This window comes from Helicoverpa armigera, chromosome 1, assembly GCF_030705265.1.
Source record: "Helicoverpa armigera isolate CAAS_96S chromosome 1, ASM3070526v1, whole genome shotgun sequence".
NCBI classification, from domain to species: Eukaryota; Metazoa; Arthropoda; class Insecta; order Lepidoptera; family Noctuidae; genus Helicoverpa; species Helicoverpa armigera.
The window spans coordinates 7,292,527-7,312,172 of NC_087120.1; the positions used below are offsets into that span (position 1 = coordinate 7,292,527).

At 37.3% G+C, this 19,646-nt stretch overlaps 1 protein-coding gene across 1 annotated transcript in view; it reads right to left on the reverse strand.

The window, feature by feature from the left end:
* Positions 1 to 2,188: 2,188 nt before the first annotated feature.
* LOC110374510 (zinc finger protein SNAI2) overlaps positions 2,189 to 19,646 on the reverse strand; it is a 59,351-nt gene continuing 41,893 nt past the window's right edge. Inside the window, exon 3 of the mRNA XM_021332246.3 lies at positions 2,189 to 5,203. Coding sequence (XP_021187921.3) covers positions 4,293 to 5,203 — 911 coding nt within the window. The 3' untranslated portion in view covers positions 2,189 to 4,292. The remainder of the gene's footprint in view (positions 5,204 to 19,646) is intronic.

The window sequence follows — 19,646 nt, forward strand, 5'->3', positions numbered from 1 at the left end:
CTTATATGTTAATAGTGAATTTGATGCTGCAGTCGGCACAAATACATACAAAGTGCACGTTACTTAGACGTAGTGCAGTACTAATGGCACGCTCATATAAATTTATCACTTCAGCATGAATGTGCCTTACATACATTGAAGTATGGAGAAAAGCAGCAAATGTATTTTACTTTTAAATATTAAGTAGCTACATTTGGAGCGAGATAATATAAATGTGTTCTAAGCTCAAAATCGATTTGTGTCGACTGCAGCTTAGGCCTAACTTTAGCGCCATCTATCATAAAATATTGTGATGGCTCTAAATAATGACAAAGCAAATCTACTTGTAGCTTCGCCGCCTCATAACTTCAAAGCTTCTCGAGCTTTCTAATAAATAATTGACCAAACAAATAATATCTTACTTGGTGACTAGATCAAGTTTGGTATAGAGTATTTTACTCGGTAACAGCCTGTGGTACCGTGAAGCTTCAACCTTTATGAGATGTCGAATTTAACATTCAGTGTGATCGCGAATAACGCTCGCACATAATGGTTGATTGCGAGGCAGGCAGGCTCCGGGGAGCAGACGCGACGGCTGGCGTGACGTACATACATACATAAACATCACGAACATAGCTGGTACATTTGTGAAACAGGCGCCCTGATAGCCTAATGCACGGCGCCTGTGTTTACATTCTAGAGAGTCACCAGCCATTTTTACAAACGATTTTCCCTTATCAATAAAGAGTGGCTTACAAAGTTTTAGCGGATTATACCGCGGTGGTGCAAAGCGGTGATGTACTCAATGGAGGACAATGTTTTGCGTAATATACCTGCTAAGCGCTGAACGACATATTTTGGAAGACATCACCTGACCTGTTGAGATCATACGCATTTTTTATTACAATTAGTTACTTATAACAAAATAACGTCACGCTCTTTCTATCAGTCTCATTCTGGAACAGATTCCGTCCGAAACTGCTGACACTTAATCAGTAAGTTTCAGTTATTTTTAATTGTTTTAGGAATCTTTTTTATCTACGAATTGTTCTTGGATATTCAAGAAGTTGTATAAATGCTTACAGAAAACACCACATCTATTAAATGCTATTATGTTCAAACATTTGAAGTTAACGAATTAAGATTTTTTTAGTTCAGATTATTACTGAAAGAACGAGTGAGAACCATTTTATGATAGATATTTTTTTATTACAAATTGACAAAAATGACCGAAATTGACATCCGTGAATGAAAATTGTTTTTAATATAATTAACGAACTACCTTAATAAAGTGCAATCATACTACGTCTACATTTAAATGTTACTTAAAGAGGTGTACTAAAGTGAGCACAGTCACAGAAAACAATTCATCTTAAATAGTCAATTACTTTTCTCTGTGACAGTACGTAGGCCTATCGAAGAATAATACAATACATGTTGAGCAAACAATAATTTTGCGTTATATTTCCATGAACTTTGCTTAACGTGAATATATTTAAAACATTTTTGAAATACTTAAGTGTTTCGTTGAATTCTCGTACTTTTGTTTTTATTAAATTGTTTGGTTTTCGCTATTTATATGAGCCAGGAAGCAGATTATTTTTTTCGCAAAAACGCAGTAACTTTAACGAGTTCTTACATCATTAAATTTCTCATAAAAATTAGCTTTCAATTGGCCGACTGCTTCATGTTCCATATAACATAACACATTACTATTTTAAACTTACATTATTATCACTTAACACAATAATAGCTCTTACTTAATTGATCAAAGGATATACGGGAGAATAAACAGAAAATCAACTTAAACGTACTTTTTAATCTCCATACAGAATGCGCTAACTTACACAGTAACCTACAATTAATTTTACCATAAACATACTACAATAACGAAAGATCTCGTGAAATATCAAATATTCACAATAAAAAATATGTAACTCTATAAAAATACATCTCTTTTCAAATACTCGCATTCATTGCTTCACCATTCTGAGTCTTAACGAACCTACCGATCCACAAATTAGTAACACTTACTGCTAAGGAGATACTTCAAGCTTTTGACAAGGTGAAACGGTTCTTATGCTTTCGTGACACGGTTGATAGTAATTTACGCGGTGTCTGTGTTACAGATTTACGATACAATAGATTGTGTGTATTTAGACCTATCGAAATGTGCACTATACCAAAATGTACCAAAAGTATTGAGTGTAGTGTACTGTAATCGCAACTACGGCACATTTACAATGGATAAATTTATGATAGTTTTCGAAAAACTGTTATAACTAGTGGTAGATTTTTTTCCACATTCATACTTTACCTCTATGATAATATAACCCGTTGCTTAATGTCAATATGCGATTATGACCAAAATATTTTTCGGCAGTCGACATTTTCTTCTGTAGCCTAAAGCATTGTTGCCTAGTTTTTTGTCCAACCCGTGCCATTGATTTTACCATCTATTCTATACCATCGGTAACCTAACAAACTTTACCACGAACCAAAATGTATCTTAATTTACCGAATAAAGTTGAAGGAGGGCGTGAAGTGAACTTACCTACAGTTTCAATGTAAATGGTTCGCAAATAACAATGCAATTTCATATAATTTCGGTATAATCGGTATGTTCATCCGCTTTTCCCGAAAATAGTTTCAACTCAATCAATTTATGTTTCAGAGAAATTATTACGAAACTCATCATTACGAATAAGTGAGCAAAATACCTAGAGCATAATACACGATCCTGTGAAATTCGAAGCATTTCGTAATAAAGCTGAAAATCTGAAAATGCGCCATTGAAAAGCTATATTTTGCAGTCATATTGCTTTTAATATGTGACGTGCAAAATATTATTGAGTGTGAACTACAAAATATTTGGGAAAAAGCGGCCGTTTCGCTTTGAACGTGGTCACCCTACCGTATTTACAAGCTAGTTCGATCCCTAATATTAAACGTACGTAACAATGCATACTCGCTCGGTAACCGTTGAAGGCTGGATATACGAGTACATCATGTATGAAGTTACTGAATTTCATTGTTAAGGGAAACAAATGTCTCTCTTATTTTTCCACGATTTCTGTAACGGCTAATCCAACTCGGTTGCTATATTCGTTGTATCTATAGTGCAAGTGAAGGATTATGCGTATAATGCAGATTACTATAAAGTTGGTAAATGTTGTGCAACTACTGAACATCTGTCTGCTCAGTGATCGTTAAAATCGTGTTTTTACTTGTAAGGATAATGTGAGCGTAAAGCATGAAAGCTTTTTACATACCACGTAACATAATTACGTATAAGATATATCACTTGGTCAGGAATAAACTCTAGCAATTTGTATTTACGTAGTTCGGGGTACTGGGTATACTCAGCGATTATTTCTTCGCATTTAATGCCAACAAATGACAGATGAAAACTTGTACCTGGTAAACATTTATTTTGAACGATATATACAATTTCACATGTTATATATCTTTATTTTAACAACATCTTCTTTGAAGTACAACATCGATTTAAATAGACAATTTTTCTTATATACAGTTTCCAGATTGACAATTTGAATAGACTGACACCAACATCAATAGCATATTACACGTTTAATATGAAATGAATGAACACTTACGAATTGTTGCGGATATCGACGGCGTCATTTCGAATGACTAGCATTGAGTGCATGTTTCCATGTGACATTTGTTAGCATCCAGTGCAAGTGGGGTGACGCGTGTACGTGAGTACGTGAGTGTGCCTGTGTGCGTGAGTGTGGGGGTGTGTGCGGAGTCGGAGGCGGCGGCGGCCCGAGCAACAGTTTGGTCCTCCCGGGGCGCGCTAAGCTACGCTAACCGTGGCACGCTAGTCGTGCGCCTAACTGCCACTCTACACTCGTTACTTTATTGCTCTCTTTGTACCACAGCTCGACGGTTTCATTAAGTCTCTACGTATCACTGTAACTACATCTAATGTCGCACACCACACCCGCGACGCTAACTTACTTAACGTTACTATGTAAACATTATCCTACTGCTGTAACATTGCAGGCTCTTGCCATAAATTGACACGATTACTTCCGTCATTTTCGGACTAATAATTGAAAAAATACGATTTATTTAAATTTAATTTTGCATTAATATTTATCTTTTAGACTTATGGAAAGAGCCATAACGAGATTAGGTACATTATTATTGCTTATTATTCATTCGACGCCGTCGAAACTACGAGCATCTACCCTATAAAATATGTTCCTTTCAGTAATACAAAGGTGTAAAGAAGTTCATAGAGAAATAGTTCGTTGCATCGTTTGTAGTATGCGCGCGGCCGCACGTCACTCGTCCTCGTCGTCGTCGTCGCGCACGCACGCCGCCTCCTGGTGCTTGTTGAGGTAGCTCTTGAGCGCGAAGGACTTGCCGCAGCGCGCGCACTCGTGCTTCTTGTCGGCCGAGTGCGTCTGCAGGTGCGCGCGCAGGTTGGAGCGGTCGGCGAACGCCTTGCCGCACGACGCGCAGTTGTACGGCTTCTCGCCCGTGTGCGAGCGCAGGTGCCCGCGCAGCAGCCACGGCCGCGAGAACTGCTTGCCGCACACGCCGCACACGTGCCCCATGCGGTGCGTCAGCACGTGCATGGCCAGCGCCGGCATGGACACGTACGCCTTGCCGCACTCGCCGCAGCGCTTGGCCGCCACCGAGTCCAGGCTGCGGTGCGTCTGCTTGTGTCGCGACAGGTTCGACGACGTCGCGTACCGCTTGCCACACTCATTACAATCGTATTTCGCGGGTTTTTCCTTGGTGGTAGGCACCGGTTCGCTTTCGGGAGATGGGGGCGCTGGAGGCTCGGGCTCAGGTTCGGGCTCAGGTTCGGCCTCTTTGTATTCCATTCGGTAGTCAGCGTGTTGCGGCGGTGGTGGCGGCGGCGGTGGCACGGGCTGGTACTCGACATAGCTGATCTGCGAGTCAACAAACTCGACGGGTTGCAGCGGCGTGACGGTCTGCACGGCGTGGTAGACGGGGTCGGGCGGCTCCTCGGCCAGGATGTAGATGTTGGTGGGCTGCAGCGTGTAGGTGTAGACGGGCAGCAGCGGCGCAGGCTCGGGCGCGAGCACGGTGACGAGGTGCGCGGCGGGCGGCAGCGGCGGCAGCGACTGCGCCAGCGACAGCAGCTCGTGCGCCGCCTCCGTGTCCGCCGCCGAGCGCTGCGACAGCGGCACGCCCAGCTCCGCGTACTCGCTGCTGCGCCCCTCTGTGGACGAAAACAACGTTGCAATTCCAATCTGCTACTCCACACTCTACGGGGGCACTATCTAGATTCATTAGTTGTCATATATCTAAGTGGGTTTATAAGTTAAACTTTAATTTATTAACCAAGACAATTCAAATAATTTTTCAAAAAACTTCGTATAATTCCACCTAAAAATATTAATTATGTGATCACCATTCACAAGTCATAAAGTACAAACTACTCGCTAATCACTTCACTAGTCCCAGGAATTGAACCCGGTATCCCTACGGTTAACGTTTGCGCTACCACTACAATAACAAGTTAGTAATAAACAAAACGATATTAACTTAAGTAGTAACGAGCCATGTCACTAAATTGATCGACTTAGCGTGGACAAAACAAGTTCGATAGATAACAGACGTAAGTTGAAGTGAGTGCACGCAGGAGGTTGCACGTGCACTCCGATTGATAGACAAGTGTAAAATATTTCCCGCGCTGCGCCGCCCACCGGCCGGCCCCGCCTCCGCGAGTGCGCGCGCTGTACGTGACCAGGTTATTACACGAACATGCACAAATATCTACGCGACTTTACACTACATTTAATGAACTGACACGCCCCAAACAAAACAAAAACTTTCACTGAAATGTTTCACAGCTCAACTTAAGCTGCGTCTTTAACGCCTCCTCAGACTTGTTGGTGCAGCACAAACTTTTCTTTACGACTTACAGCTGAAAATTATATTAAGTACTTACAAACAAAGTAGTCGTATATTTCTTCAAATAGGTATTCATAATTAACAAAAGAACATCACACAAATTTCGTACCTTTTTTCACGAGAAGTCTTTTCAAGCTTAGAGTCATTGGTCATATTGTCATAATTTTGTTAGGAATAATATCGTATTTAAAGTAATAAAAGGATTTCAGATTCAATCCTTCTCAAATAGCGGGCACAACACGTAACTGGATTATCCTACCACAAAATCCTAATTTTTCCTAGAGCACATAGTACATACATAGATACATTACATCCAGCTGCTTGATTATGATAATTATATCACAGTTAGCAATATCGGTTTCCGTATCAGTTGTTACAGTAACGCCTACATTAATTAGTACACGGAATCGGTAGACACTTACGCCACTTGAAAATCATTATACTACCAATTGGTACGTCACAGATAAACCTCATATACCGTTGACCAACGTACAATGTACATATATAACTACTTATATAAATGCCAGAAATTCGAATAGTAAATAGACACATTCAAGATTACTATATGAATGAAAAACATTTCGTTCGCTTTCACAGTGTAGGCTACAGGTGTTCAATACATTCATGAGCAAATAAACTGTACCTACGTACGAGCGATTTTTTAATAAAATACAACCTTGTTAGCAGGCCAAACTTTTAGATCGACCAACTGTTTTTTCGGGCTTATTAATCGGTATGGAAATGAGTGGTAGCACTCGCATAATAACGATGCAGTATTTGGCCGGTCTCAGACCGACTAAAAACTTTTTTTAATGCCAGACTTTCTTAAAAAAAAAATATTTTCCAAGTATAGAGGATTGCAGGTACTCCAACATAATAAAAAGGTTCAAAACGAAAACCCCGAATAACACAAGAGGTTTCAAATAAATTGCTTATTGATCCAGCCAATCTATTATATCCTGTGTAATCCAGTTTGAATTGCAGTGTACAAAGTTTCTGAGGTTTCAGCCGGCCTTTTGTTCTGGCCTTGAGAACACCTGAGTGTTTGCTACAATAGATACTTTATGTATAATAGATAGTTAATAGTTTCGGTTCAAGCTGCATTGAAGTGGCTTCATCGAGGGAGAGTAGAGGTCATTGTGCTGTGCAACTAAGTATAATTAACTGAATGTTGGTATAAATAGCTGTTTGTAATCAATGCTTTCGTTAATTACTTACAATTTTTAAGCTGATGAGGCCATAGAAGTTAAGCAGTTAAAATATGTCTTAAAGTAAATATTATATTACGAGTACAATTGCCTTCTAATTTAATAGCTGAGAGTTTTAAGAAAACTGCATTTTTCAAAATGTAAAGTAATATTGGTTATAAGAAAATGCTCAATATTTCTCAATAATCAAACAGCAAAACATTTTCTGGAAACTACCCGTAATCTTTGAACAAAAGATCCAATTTTTCCTCGATTTATTTGTATAGTGAAGAAAACACAATAGTCGTTTTACAGCGACGGGGAAACTTTTGCTGGCTCATGTTTTGTTGTAGTTAGCCGTGTGTGTATGTGTGTGTACTGTGAAGTACAATGTAGTGTTCAACAAATGTGTTATTTATTCTGAGCAACAGGCTCCCCAATCAACACGAGGCTTGTTTCAAACGCAGCGCGTCACGCCGAAGTATGGGCGCGCCTTTTCTCACTTTTCATTCATTAAAACCACATTTTTGGAAAACAACGCCCCCTCAAACTAGCTTAGGCACTCGAGCGTTTTCCGTGAACAAAGATTTTTTTTTCACATTCTTTGAATTCAACTCGGTATGCGAAAGCGTAAAAGGCATATTGTCAGACTATGCAGCTATTTTTTAATATGAGATGACTTTCTGTAATTCTGAGACTATGCAGTTATTTTAATATAAAATAATTTAATATAAATTACTCGTAGTTTTATAGACAATGTCTTACGCAGAATTTTAAAGAATTTCAATATATAATTTTCCAGCGAAACTTAATATTCTTCCAGGTTTTTCATAGTGTAGCCTTTTTACCAGATAAACCTTAATAACGGACCATTCCTCAAAACAAAACACTGAAAGAAATAATAACACAATTGTTCAATGCAACATGAATCTGAGAAAAACCCAAACAAAAGTGTATTCCACTAAGTTTTCATACAAACACGATTTCTATGTAAAACTTGTATGGAAAATAAGATAAACATATTCTTATGATCGTAACTTGAAGAACTTCAGTAAGTTTTTCGCGCAACTAGTCCCGGCCGTTGAGCGCACACCGCTACTTCTATGAAATTATATTTTTACTAGAAAAAATGTAATCGTAATAACTAAATTATTTAAAAATTTGCTTGCAATATCCGTGAAGCATTTATCTTTGTTGTGTAGGATGTTATGTAATAAGCTTTATTAAGCAATTTGCGATAAATCTAATTTCCTAGAGTGTACGGATACAATAACGACACGTCATACGCAAAACCAATAATCTTTTAATGAGCTTACCAGTTCGTGCGGCGTTGTTAGCATGACTATTAATTAATTTAATGCACGTATTTAATTGTGTAAATGCAAGCTAACAGTTATTTCAATAATTTTACACGTAAAAATACACTAATTATATTATCTTTTCTCGTAGAGAATTTCGCAAATAGAAGTATTAGTTCCCCACATTTGGATAGTTGTTTAAGTGCCGTGCAAATGTGGGAACCTTTTACCACAAATCCTTCATAAATCTAGGACTACCGAGAATTCTGAAACGAACGAGTCTAGCCGAGAGTTAAATCCAAGTATTCATTCTAACCTGATCACGTGACCTATTACAATTATGAATTACCATTGTCAATAGATGAGTTGAGATGACAAAAAAATAATTAAACTATGTCTATTAAGGACTCTTGTTGTAACATAATGATTCATTACAAAAGAGCAAAAAGTTCGTCTTTGATTACAAAGGCAAAGTGTTTGTGTAGTCAAACATGTTGAACAGCAAACATTTGGTATCATCCGGCCTCTTTCAAGCAACAGGCTCTCAACGCAAATCGTTGACGCTGCAGTCCTAAACAAATATTTGCGAAAAGAAGCCATGTAAGAAAAAGTGACAAACCAGAAATAAAGTTAAAAGAAATCCTAAATTATAACGTATAACGCTCTAACTAAAACATGCTTCATACGTGATGTACAGTCAACTTCAGGTCAGTGGTAACAGTTTATAGGAAAAACGTACTTATTACTATTGAATTAAGGTGCATGACAGTTACCACTGATGTGCAGTCTACAGTACTACGCACTAAGTATGCTTGTTCTGAACACTCATTATGTCCTACTTAGATGAGCAGCAATCCAGGCACCTACCATTAACAGCGCTTTCATACTAGTCCATTTTCCTGTCGATTTAGCCACGCGTGCTAAAACCGAGCATGTACATATTGTAACGCGACAATGAGTCGGGTGAAAATGCTTCCTTCAAAAAAATGTAATGCCCAAATTCTACAACGTGTCATAATGTAAGTAGCTAAAAATTGATTAATAATTAATGTGTAAACAGAAGTTATTATTAATAGGGCATAAAATTATTCAATAGCTGCAAAATATTATACAAGTACCTACTTATAAAATAACAAACTGCAAACACTTGTATGCATTAGTTTGTATCGAACTAAGAAGGTTTATTTTGCAACATTGAGTAGTTCACCAAGAAAGTTTTTCTTCAGAAACCGAGGTCCATAAACTACATTTCATTTCACAGAAAATAAAACAAAACGAAGTGCTTGTTTGCTTTAAAAAAATGCTGGCTTACATTATTGTAGTTCTATTTTAACTTTATTTAATAAAAAGGTATCCGGTATGTGCTTCGCTTCGTAAATACATGAAGAACCGCTCGACCGATTTTGTGCAAATTTCTCATAAACCATCCACTAAATAGTGCGAACAATGCTGTATCATTTGCTTTGGATAGGTGTGAGCCCGTTCTTGAGTTATAAAATTACAACGAAAAATGGCATTCTTTTTATGTATATAGATAGAAGATAGATATGGTACTAAAAACGTTTTTAAGTATTACTTTCAGGCTGAGAAATACAAATACTGACCATAACCCTAATGCTTAGAGGACATTTTACACTAATTGCTACATTCTAACTGAATTGCGGTACCACTCATCTGCCTCACTAGATGAACACTGAAATTATGATAATGCTTTCGAATTACGACTAGCTCATTTGTGGTAGCAAATCCAAATGGATCAAGTTAGTACGCAAAACACGTTTCGACAATTACAAATGAGAAAGTAACTCTGTGATACACTGAATAGATCCGATGTTTTCTACATAAGTGCTGTGGCTAATTATTGGCTATAATCTGAAGTGTGAACTCACATTTTGGCCCTAATGACCTGATGGATTCATTGATTTGTAGATTGAATCAAACATGGCAGAACATAGGACAAACATGTTAAACATCTGTTTATTTATTTTGTACTAAATACCAATTTATCTTTATGCTAACCGCAGACCAAGTAAACACTTTATGGAATGAACAAGACGTTTTAAAAGACATTAATTTTAAACAAGACTTGCTGTTTTCGCGACGTTTAGCCCACTTAGACTTTTAGTGTAACTTTCCAACAGTGAAACAATTTTTCTAATCAGTACAAATATGTAATACTGAAACCAAAGCCCTACAGAAATTGGTTATTCTCCAATAACGACGCAATAAACTAGATATATATTACTATTCGAGTACATATACCTGTATACTAGATAGGTTATTGAATAGCGTACCTTCAGCTTTGTCCCCGTAAAGGCTATTTACCTATGTGACGTATGTCGGTTCGGCGAACTGCAAACATTGGTATTGCTACAATCATGATTCGCATTGCCCGTCAACTGCTGGATTGACGTATTCAAATTAGGCATGAAGCCGAAACTGCGAGCACAATACACTGCATTAACGTTCGGAAATGTTACTGTCGTCGTACCTGATATGTAAAACATGCATTAAAGGCTGTCGCTAGCATTAGGGGAAGGTATTTCGCACGTAATGAGTTAAAACGTGACTTTTTAGAAATGTCTTATACATAACTGCAATATTATGTGAAATGATCAAGAAGGTTCTTGTTGTACTAATAAATTATGTTTGATTGAACTTCTCTAGAGTATTAGGCGCCTTGGCGTCTTATTACAGAGATGTCATTGTAAATACAAAATATTTAATTATAACAATTAAAGATAAAGTTACACGTGTCTCCTAAAACAACGCCTTCTGATTTGCTATTAATGTACAACATTTTATTCACTGTGTTTATCACAGTAAGTTTTTTTTCTTTGTGTACAGATAAATAGTTATTATATTATTGTTGTGACCAAACAATTGACAGAAATCGTATCGCAGAAATACTTTTCATTGTAGCAATTTTGAACAAAGACTGTTTACTCCAAAAACAAGCAAGAGGAATCTTAACTAAAAACCAATATTGCTAATATCATGTGTTTACCGACTGCAACTTCCTGAAAGACGGGAAATAGAAATAAAAACATTGTATTTCTTTGAAATGCTTTCGCGACCCGAACATACTCAAGGCGTAGTTAAGATAGTTTACTCTCATACCTCAACGCGTACGAACGACGTGTGTTTTATTGAAAAGAAAGATTCAATACTTTGCGGAAGAAGTGTTCTGAACTTGTACCCATAAGTATGTCGCAGCTAAGTTGTTAAAATAGTCGTTACTTCAAACAGCTACACTTTCCAATTTGATTTAACAACGTCATTCAATCACACGTCCTTAATTGAGTATTTCAGTCATTTATCTAGTCTGTTTTATTGCTTAGTAGTGATAGAATTAATACACAAGGTGCTAATGTCGAATTATTATGTAAACAAACCAACAGATTGATAATTTCTGTATCTCCAATAACACTAGTAATTTAGGTATATTTAATACATTTTTCCGTCTTGTTAACACTATTGCGAAAACAAACTCGGCTTTCGAACCAGCTGTAATGTTCAACGGTTGTGCGCCTCAATTAAAAAGCTAGACGTGTGATTGATTGGCGTAGTGCATTCAAAGGGTTGGTAGTTTGATAGAACGGTTATTTCCCCCAGTTGACTGCGACATACCTCTCGTGTTGTTTGCTCTCCAATCATGTCAACACTCTTGCACTCGTTATCGGTTATTTATTGAAGCAGTTTTTATTTAACTTACATAGAAATAAGAAGCTTTGCTTTGCGAAAGTTTTGATGTCGCCTCCAATGTTCTCTCTCAAGAGTTCAGTGGAATTTTGTTGTGTAAGTACAACCACTGAGCCTCTTAAATTGTTGCAAAGAAAATAAAGATATTTTGTAGTGTATTGGAGAAATAAAATCGGATGTAGGCGAACTGTTCAAACAAATATGGTGGTACCATGAATACTTACTAAATTATAAGTCATAACTATAATTGTGAACTACTTTTACCTTCAAAAGTAAAAAAATAAAATTACTAAATTAGGTAAAATTAAGTATTTAACAATTACAGGATGTGGGCCTAAATTAAATTGTAGCTACAAATTACTGCAAATCAAACCGCAACCAATTCAATTGATATGATTTCAAACACTTGCTGATGTTATAAATGGGAATGTAAGTCTTTCGCGCCGATACCACTGAACCGATTTAAATACCTAATGGTAAACAGATAACCTAAAGCAACTTTTTGTTGTTGTGAGTATAGGGGAATAAGGTCGTGTGTAGAACTGAAAGGAACAGCCAGTTATCAATAGCCCCGGATCGGACATCAAACAGATCAATTCTATAAACTGCCAAAGCATTTCATGCGACACAACAGGACACAACATTTCCATTTCACGTTTATGTCAGGTTGATCAATCTGAATATTCCGACTAAATACTGAACCGATGCTGCAAAGCTATTTCATTGAAGATCAAACGTACATTTGTTGTGGTAAATGGATACAATAGATGGGTTAAATGTCAATTCGAGTTCCATCGTTTATTTATTTGGATCGCCTATTGAAGCTGTATGCATTGAAATTCGGCTGGATAGTACAAATGAATAATACGAGCCATCCAATTATAGCGTCCACATTAATGTTATCATTCATTACGGTTAAAGAACGAAATAGATTCACTAACCCAACGCAAAAATGAGTACATATTTTTTTTTAAATAAAAATACATATATGTGTCAGTTTGATGTGTGTGGCTATAGGCCATACACCAAACTAGGCGCTCAAAGGAATATTGGTTACCACTTCCGCACAGGCTTTCTTTTATATTTTGGACCCCTAGTATCTCTCTGTGACGTGGATCCAATCGGTCTTGTTCCCCGTACCCGCATTTAAAACAAACAGCAGAATCAACGAAATGTTTGCTCGGTTGTGGGAGCCCACCTTGCTTCTCAAATTTCAAATATTGACTGCGCCAATATCTATGTGCCTTGGTTATAATTGCGATGTGTGCGTCCGTCTGTGAATACTCCCAGTTTTGGTAAAGTAACGCGTATTCGGTTGCGGTTTGTATGCCCGCATTTTTGTTGGTACGTCTGAGGTTCAGTAAAAAAACTTCAAACGGTGTATTCCGATATGATGTACTGGGTATGTCATATCAGTTCTTTTCCATAGAAAGCTACTTTTCGAATGGGCAACTAGAATCGATTTTTTTCCCTGCTGAGTCCATAGCAAGCTTTCCCAAAACATATTTGCAAAATGTTGAGTTGTGTTTAGGATTTGCATTCATTTGACGTCTAGTTATGGGCTCGTAGTTAGAGCTCCACTTTTAAATATTTGAGGCGACGAAAACTTTACTTAAAGTATGAAATGGCCAAATGCCTTCAAGATGCCTTCTGTACAAGAAGGGACCTGTGCACTGCAGTGGAACAACAAAAAGGCTGATGATGAAAGACGACTACTATAATAGCTTTTGCAAAAAAAGACTACCAACTTTCATGCAAGATGAAATTTTCTTATAACAACTTTACTCCTTGTTACAATAAAAAAATGCAAAATGCCCGCAGCATGTCTAACTTTGAAACTGGTAACTTTCCTGTATTAGTTTTTGCGAGAGTAGAGCTAACGATGAAATTGAATACTGCCTTAGTTATAATATCTGATACGCATTTGTACTAGGCACAGCCTCCATAAAAAATAAATGGTATAAAAACCTAGCTGCGCAGGTTAAAAACTGCCAGTATTTTTTACCAATAACCGTGTCGCCAGTTCTAACGTTTTCCACACTCTGTTAAACGAATAAAGGTGACCATTTTCCAGAAAATATGGGAATATTTGCTTCAAAAACTACCCGCTTAAACTGTATACAGTGCACGGGGAGTTTAAATATAGTGATTGAATTCTGTTTGCTCTCACTACGCTTGAATTGGCGTGAATATTCACTGAATTTTATTAGAGATATTTCAAAATCATATAGCTAATCTGACTGTTGACTCTGTGTGCACATATCAGAACGGTTTTATACATTTGCAGTCGGACTCGTGTATGCTTAACCTAGTTAGTAACGTAATGAAATTCATGTCTGGTTAGCGAAGCAGTTCGTACAGTTATAAAGTAGTGACTTATTTGCGAACACGAGCTGTGCCTTTGACGCCTATTATCTTTCGGACCGTCTATAGCACAGAGTGAATAAACAATGGGTCTCGCCATGACATCAATGGTTTCATACCAGTGTGAATTCCACCGTGACTAGAATGTGAATGGCGAAAAAAAATCGAAGTTTAATCGCACGTTAGGTATTTGGCCCAGAGTCTACGACAGCGGAGAGGATACATTTTTAAACACTAAAATATCTCAGCTTAGGGATACTTTCTATATTACCGTCCTCCGTTCATACCACGGAGTAGCCTGAGAAGAGATTTTTCAATAAGGAAGTGCTATTCATGGTTTTAACTTCTCCATTGCGCTCCGTTTTAGCGGATTCTGAACTTGATTTGAATTGTTTAAAACAAATTGTTCGGTTACACGTGATCACTAAATTGGTCCATTCATACCTGCGTGTTTTAACGTGCGGTAAACCGCGGAATGCTATATGTATATTTAAGCAAGCCACACACCTAATTTTGGTTTCAGCAATTGATGGGTATATTTTCAATCATTTTCGATAGTCAATTTTGTACCAGGAGGGTTATATTTTTCGCGAGGATTTTGTATATACTTATTTGCAACACTTTTATATTACCGGATATTGCCTCATATCGTCGATTGTTCAATCTTTTTTGATATTTTTCATGCAGGCGTGTTTTGTTTTAATTGTTTCACAAATACGACTGGGTTCTCGATTGCAGCATTTTCGTAAAATTAAGTATTTCTAAAGGATAAACAGTAGCCCAATACCTAAACAGTAAACAATGAAAAGAGCCTGCAAACATAGGCTCCAGTGAACCGAATCCCGAACTGTCATATTTACATTTTGTCGCTCAATGTGACGCAGAATTTGTGTTCATCGAATTTTCATTGAACGCTGTCGCGAACACCGTCAACACGCCGCTGGATACCGGCAATTACGTGTCAAACGTGAATAAATTATGCTTTTATTAACACGCGGAAACGGCAATAATTCGTCTAGCCGTTGTAGGGAGACGCGGCACATTGTTCCAAGTCAGTAAGTTATAAACTCTCACGTATACAGCGTTATTTTTATCTGTATCAATACGCTTACCGTACCTTTATCTCTCTGTTACATACGGGATGTGTAACAAAGAGAATCTGAATGCGTATTATGTTATCAAACGTTCAAAATAATCGTCCTTTATTTAAAAGCAGCCTTATGTACAGATAGGTACTAACATTTTCATTGACGGCGTCTCTCGTTCCCGACAAAATGCTGCCTAAGAACCTGTAATTATCTTTATCCACACTTAATTAACAGCATTGAGTCCGCTCACTGCTAATTAAATTTTATTTATTTTTGCCTTCCCTTTGCGTCGTCGAAATAATTAAGTGAATGCAGACTGGAGAACTCTTCCACCTCGATAGAGAAATCAAGGTGCGACGACCAAAATGTACTTTATTTTCACTGAATTAAAAGACGGGAGGTATTTTTAATTATGAGAAAACTTGCTCTTGCTTTGTGTCAATTTATTTTAAAGAAGTATAAACAAAACACCTTTTTTATTTGTATGGTTTCTCGTAGTTTAAATTGCATTTTATCACGTAAATTCGCATATTTCATCTAATGTCTGACGTCCAACGACAGGGCGGCGTGCCTAAGTACGACTATTTAAAGACGAACAATAAAAAGATAACTAAAATAATTGTATAGAAGCAACGTTAACCTTTACTACAAAACTTGTATAAACTATTTAAAAAATCTCTTTTGTTTAAAAGTCGCATCCAAAATTACTTTTTATTCACAACATTAGTAAGGATGTAAGTTTGAATCAACCAAAGTATCTTGCCAGTTCCAACTCGTGTTAGTCGGGTGACATGTATCTACAATCTCTGTGAACTTTCATACATAGAGACGTGGTTTTCTTATTCACAAAATGTGAGACGAATAGGTAACATGTTTAATGTGAAATAGTGAGAATTTGCAAAGTATTTACATTACCTAAATATAAAGAGAAGAAGTAACTCATGAGGATTTAAAACATGATGTTGTTAGAAGAAAGTTAAACTGTCGTTTGAAACGTGTCTAAGAATATTTTTTACACGATTTGTTTTAGGACGTTATAACCTATGAGTATAAAGCTTTATTAAGTTAATATGACAAATTGAAATTACACTGAATTGATATACAGATCTGTGTCAATTGCAGCAGACTTGTCCGGTGGTGGGGACTGCCCTTATATTCTATGCACAATACATTAAGTACTTCCTAAAAATAAACATTTTATAAACTTTAAGAAAGCTTGAAAAGATACATTGATATACCTAACGGATATTTAAAGAAAATCTGTATCCTTTATATGTGTGCCCGGTAGACTCGTAAAATGAACCTTTTGGACCAAAGTGAACGTACAAAATGTACTGCTCCGTAATATTTTAAAGGAAGGAAGATATGATTGCAGGGAGCATTAAAAATATTACATTCTCGTGTTCAGATTTTATAGTATTACATGTTACGTGTGTACTATTGAATCAACTTAGAAATATTTCTCTCGAAAATGTAATTTGTAGGAGAGGTACGTAGCTGTTTCTTGGAAATATTTTATTATTATTATTATTTATTTATTTTCCTCTCTTACAACTATCCTTACAGATTAAATCTAATTCGATAGTGTAACTTAATTCTATATATACATAATATAACTACTGGAATTCCACTTAATAATCTAATTCTATGTTTTATAACTAATAATAAATACTGTGGTTCTTTCAAACTCGCTCAGTGAGCAACAAAATAGGTCAATTTCGTTTGCTATGAGGTTCATGGTGCGGAGTGCGCGCGTCAGCGGTGCCTCTCCGAGCAAGTTAGTGCGCCCCCGCGGCACGGCCAGCAGCGGCGGCCGGCGCCGTCGCCACACGTATCTGTCCGGGACGCACACGCCCACTTGCTCCAGAATATCGGGGTTGTGTATTACACCTCTTAGCACTTTGACTAAATACGATATGAGTGCCAGTTCCCTCCTGACTCTCAGCTCGTTATATCCTACCATTCCCAGTATGAACAAAGTGGGATACATTAAGGGATAGAACGGGTATACCCCGTAATACCTCATATAAAAATATAATTTAATGAAAACATCTATGTTGTCTGAACTAACAATTAACGTGGCTTTTCATTCATAAAATAATTAACAAAATCCGTTCCAAGAACCTCAAAAACATTACTCTTCATAATAAACAGGTAGGTGTAGTTTCGGAGAATTACATTATTTTAATGAGAAACCACTAATACTGTAAGCAAAATGCGAATTTAAGTTTATTTTGCGCTCTTCGTTCTCCTCGTAATGAATGAGCTTTTCAAGCTAAAATAGCAAATAGTTCTCAACTGAAATATCCTGGCTTGGTGCCCTGGCTTGGAACACAGAACTAAAACAAAGGGAAGCAGCTAATTATCTCATATTACCGTTGTCATTCACTGAAAAACTCATCCATTGTACAGAATAGTACATTAACTTTTATTTTAGAAAATATTTTTACAATGTTCAAAGCCCGCTTTTCAAATGACTTTGTTTTTATAAGGCAAATAAAAAGGCAATACGGGTCTGTCCGCTACTGTGAAGAGGCGAATAGAACTTTGTATGTGTGAGTGAATGAAAAGCCGCAGCGTCCCACGATACTGTCGAAACGCTACAGGTAGCCAGAGTAACGAGTGGTTTTACTGTATACGTAGCTTCATATAACCTTCTTTGCTTAGGTGACTATGAAATTATTAAAACGTGTCTCATACGCCGAAGTAATTGTTAAATTCTAGTCTATGAATAAGTATATTTCACGTCTAATAAATAATGTCTAACTAACTACACTAAGCTGTCGTGGGAAGGGAAACCCACTATCTAACATTCCACAATGATTGAAACTTTTCCCACTGAACCCGACTTAAATCTGTGCAACGAGACGCCAGTCTGTACGAACCAATAGTACAATCTCATCAAACAGCGACCAGCACAAAGGGAATAGAAGCGCCGCGCTCCCCACAAAATGAACAAACCAGAAAACAAACAACAATACACAAAAATAGTTTAAGAATGCACTGTCAAGTATTCCACGAAGGTCCGATGAAAATATTGATGTTCTCCCCAAAGACATTGTTTGCTTTATATCATTTTAGTTTCACCCCCAACGTTCTCACAAAGAAATCTATCAGCTCAGGCAATCTCCCACCTAAACAAAAAGCTTTTAAAGACTAAAATCCGTTGCAAAGTGCAAGCTTAGCTGTTCGATCAAGATATTTCGCGTTAGTAATTTTATAGTTCTCGGCGTATATATGACGTATAAGCTTTCTAAATTTCGTTAGAAAATTTCAAATGGAAGATGTATTACAGATTAGTTACATTTTAGCAAACTTTCTTTTAAGAACTTTGAACGTTTGTACGCAGATATTACCTACATATATTGAGTTTGCTCAGTAACCCACAATCCTTTTAAATCCAATGCTACACGAACCTTAACAAACCTCAGCTGTTATAGAATCCCGCAGCAATTACAGAGCTCGGTACCAAGAGCTCTAATTGCAATTATTGCATCATACCCAGCGCAAACTATCAACGAAATTGTGCTAGGAGTTCGTCTTGATAACTCCACCGTGACGGGGTTTATTCAGAAGAGGGACAATGGTAACGGGTAAATTCACGCCAGCAACTCCTAGCTTCACAAACGAGTAGGATGAAGTAGAATACCTATTTGGAGCTTTCGAAGTTTGGGTGTTTGTTCAGCTTTAGTTGTGGAGCTGTGAGCCGACTTCGCTCCGTCACAATTTCGACATCGACTGTGGTTAGCGCAACGTGTCTTAACTGCAGACAAACTATCAGTATCGCCTTCTAATTGTTAACGGTTAAACTTGTTGTGAGGGTCGGCGAAGAGCGATATGATGTGAATAGTATATTGAATAGTTGCCAGACTGTCTTTTGTTTGTAAGTCTAGACAAGATTGTTGAAGATTCTTTGAGAAAAATTGCTTTAAGTAAGTACTCACGACTATGACTATATATGACTTTTCAAGTCTTTGTGACTTCATCAGTTGATGACACGGTCCTTTCAAACGCCTACATGTTAACGAAACTAACCTCATTGGTTAGTCTGGTACTTGGGTACATAAACACTGGATCGCTCAGCCGACAGAGGCGTAACAAGTGCCTAA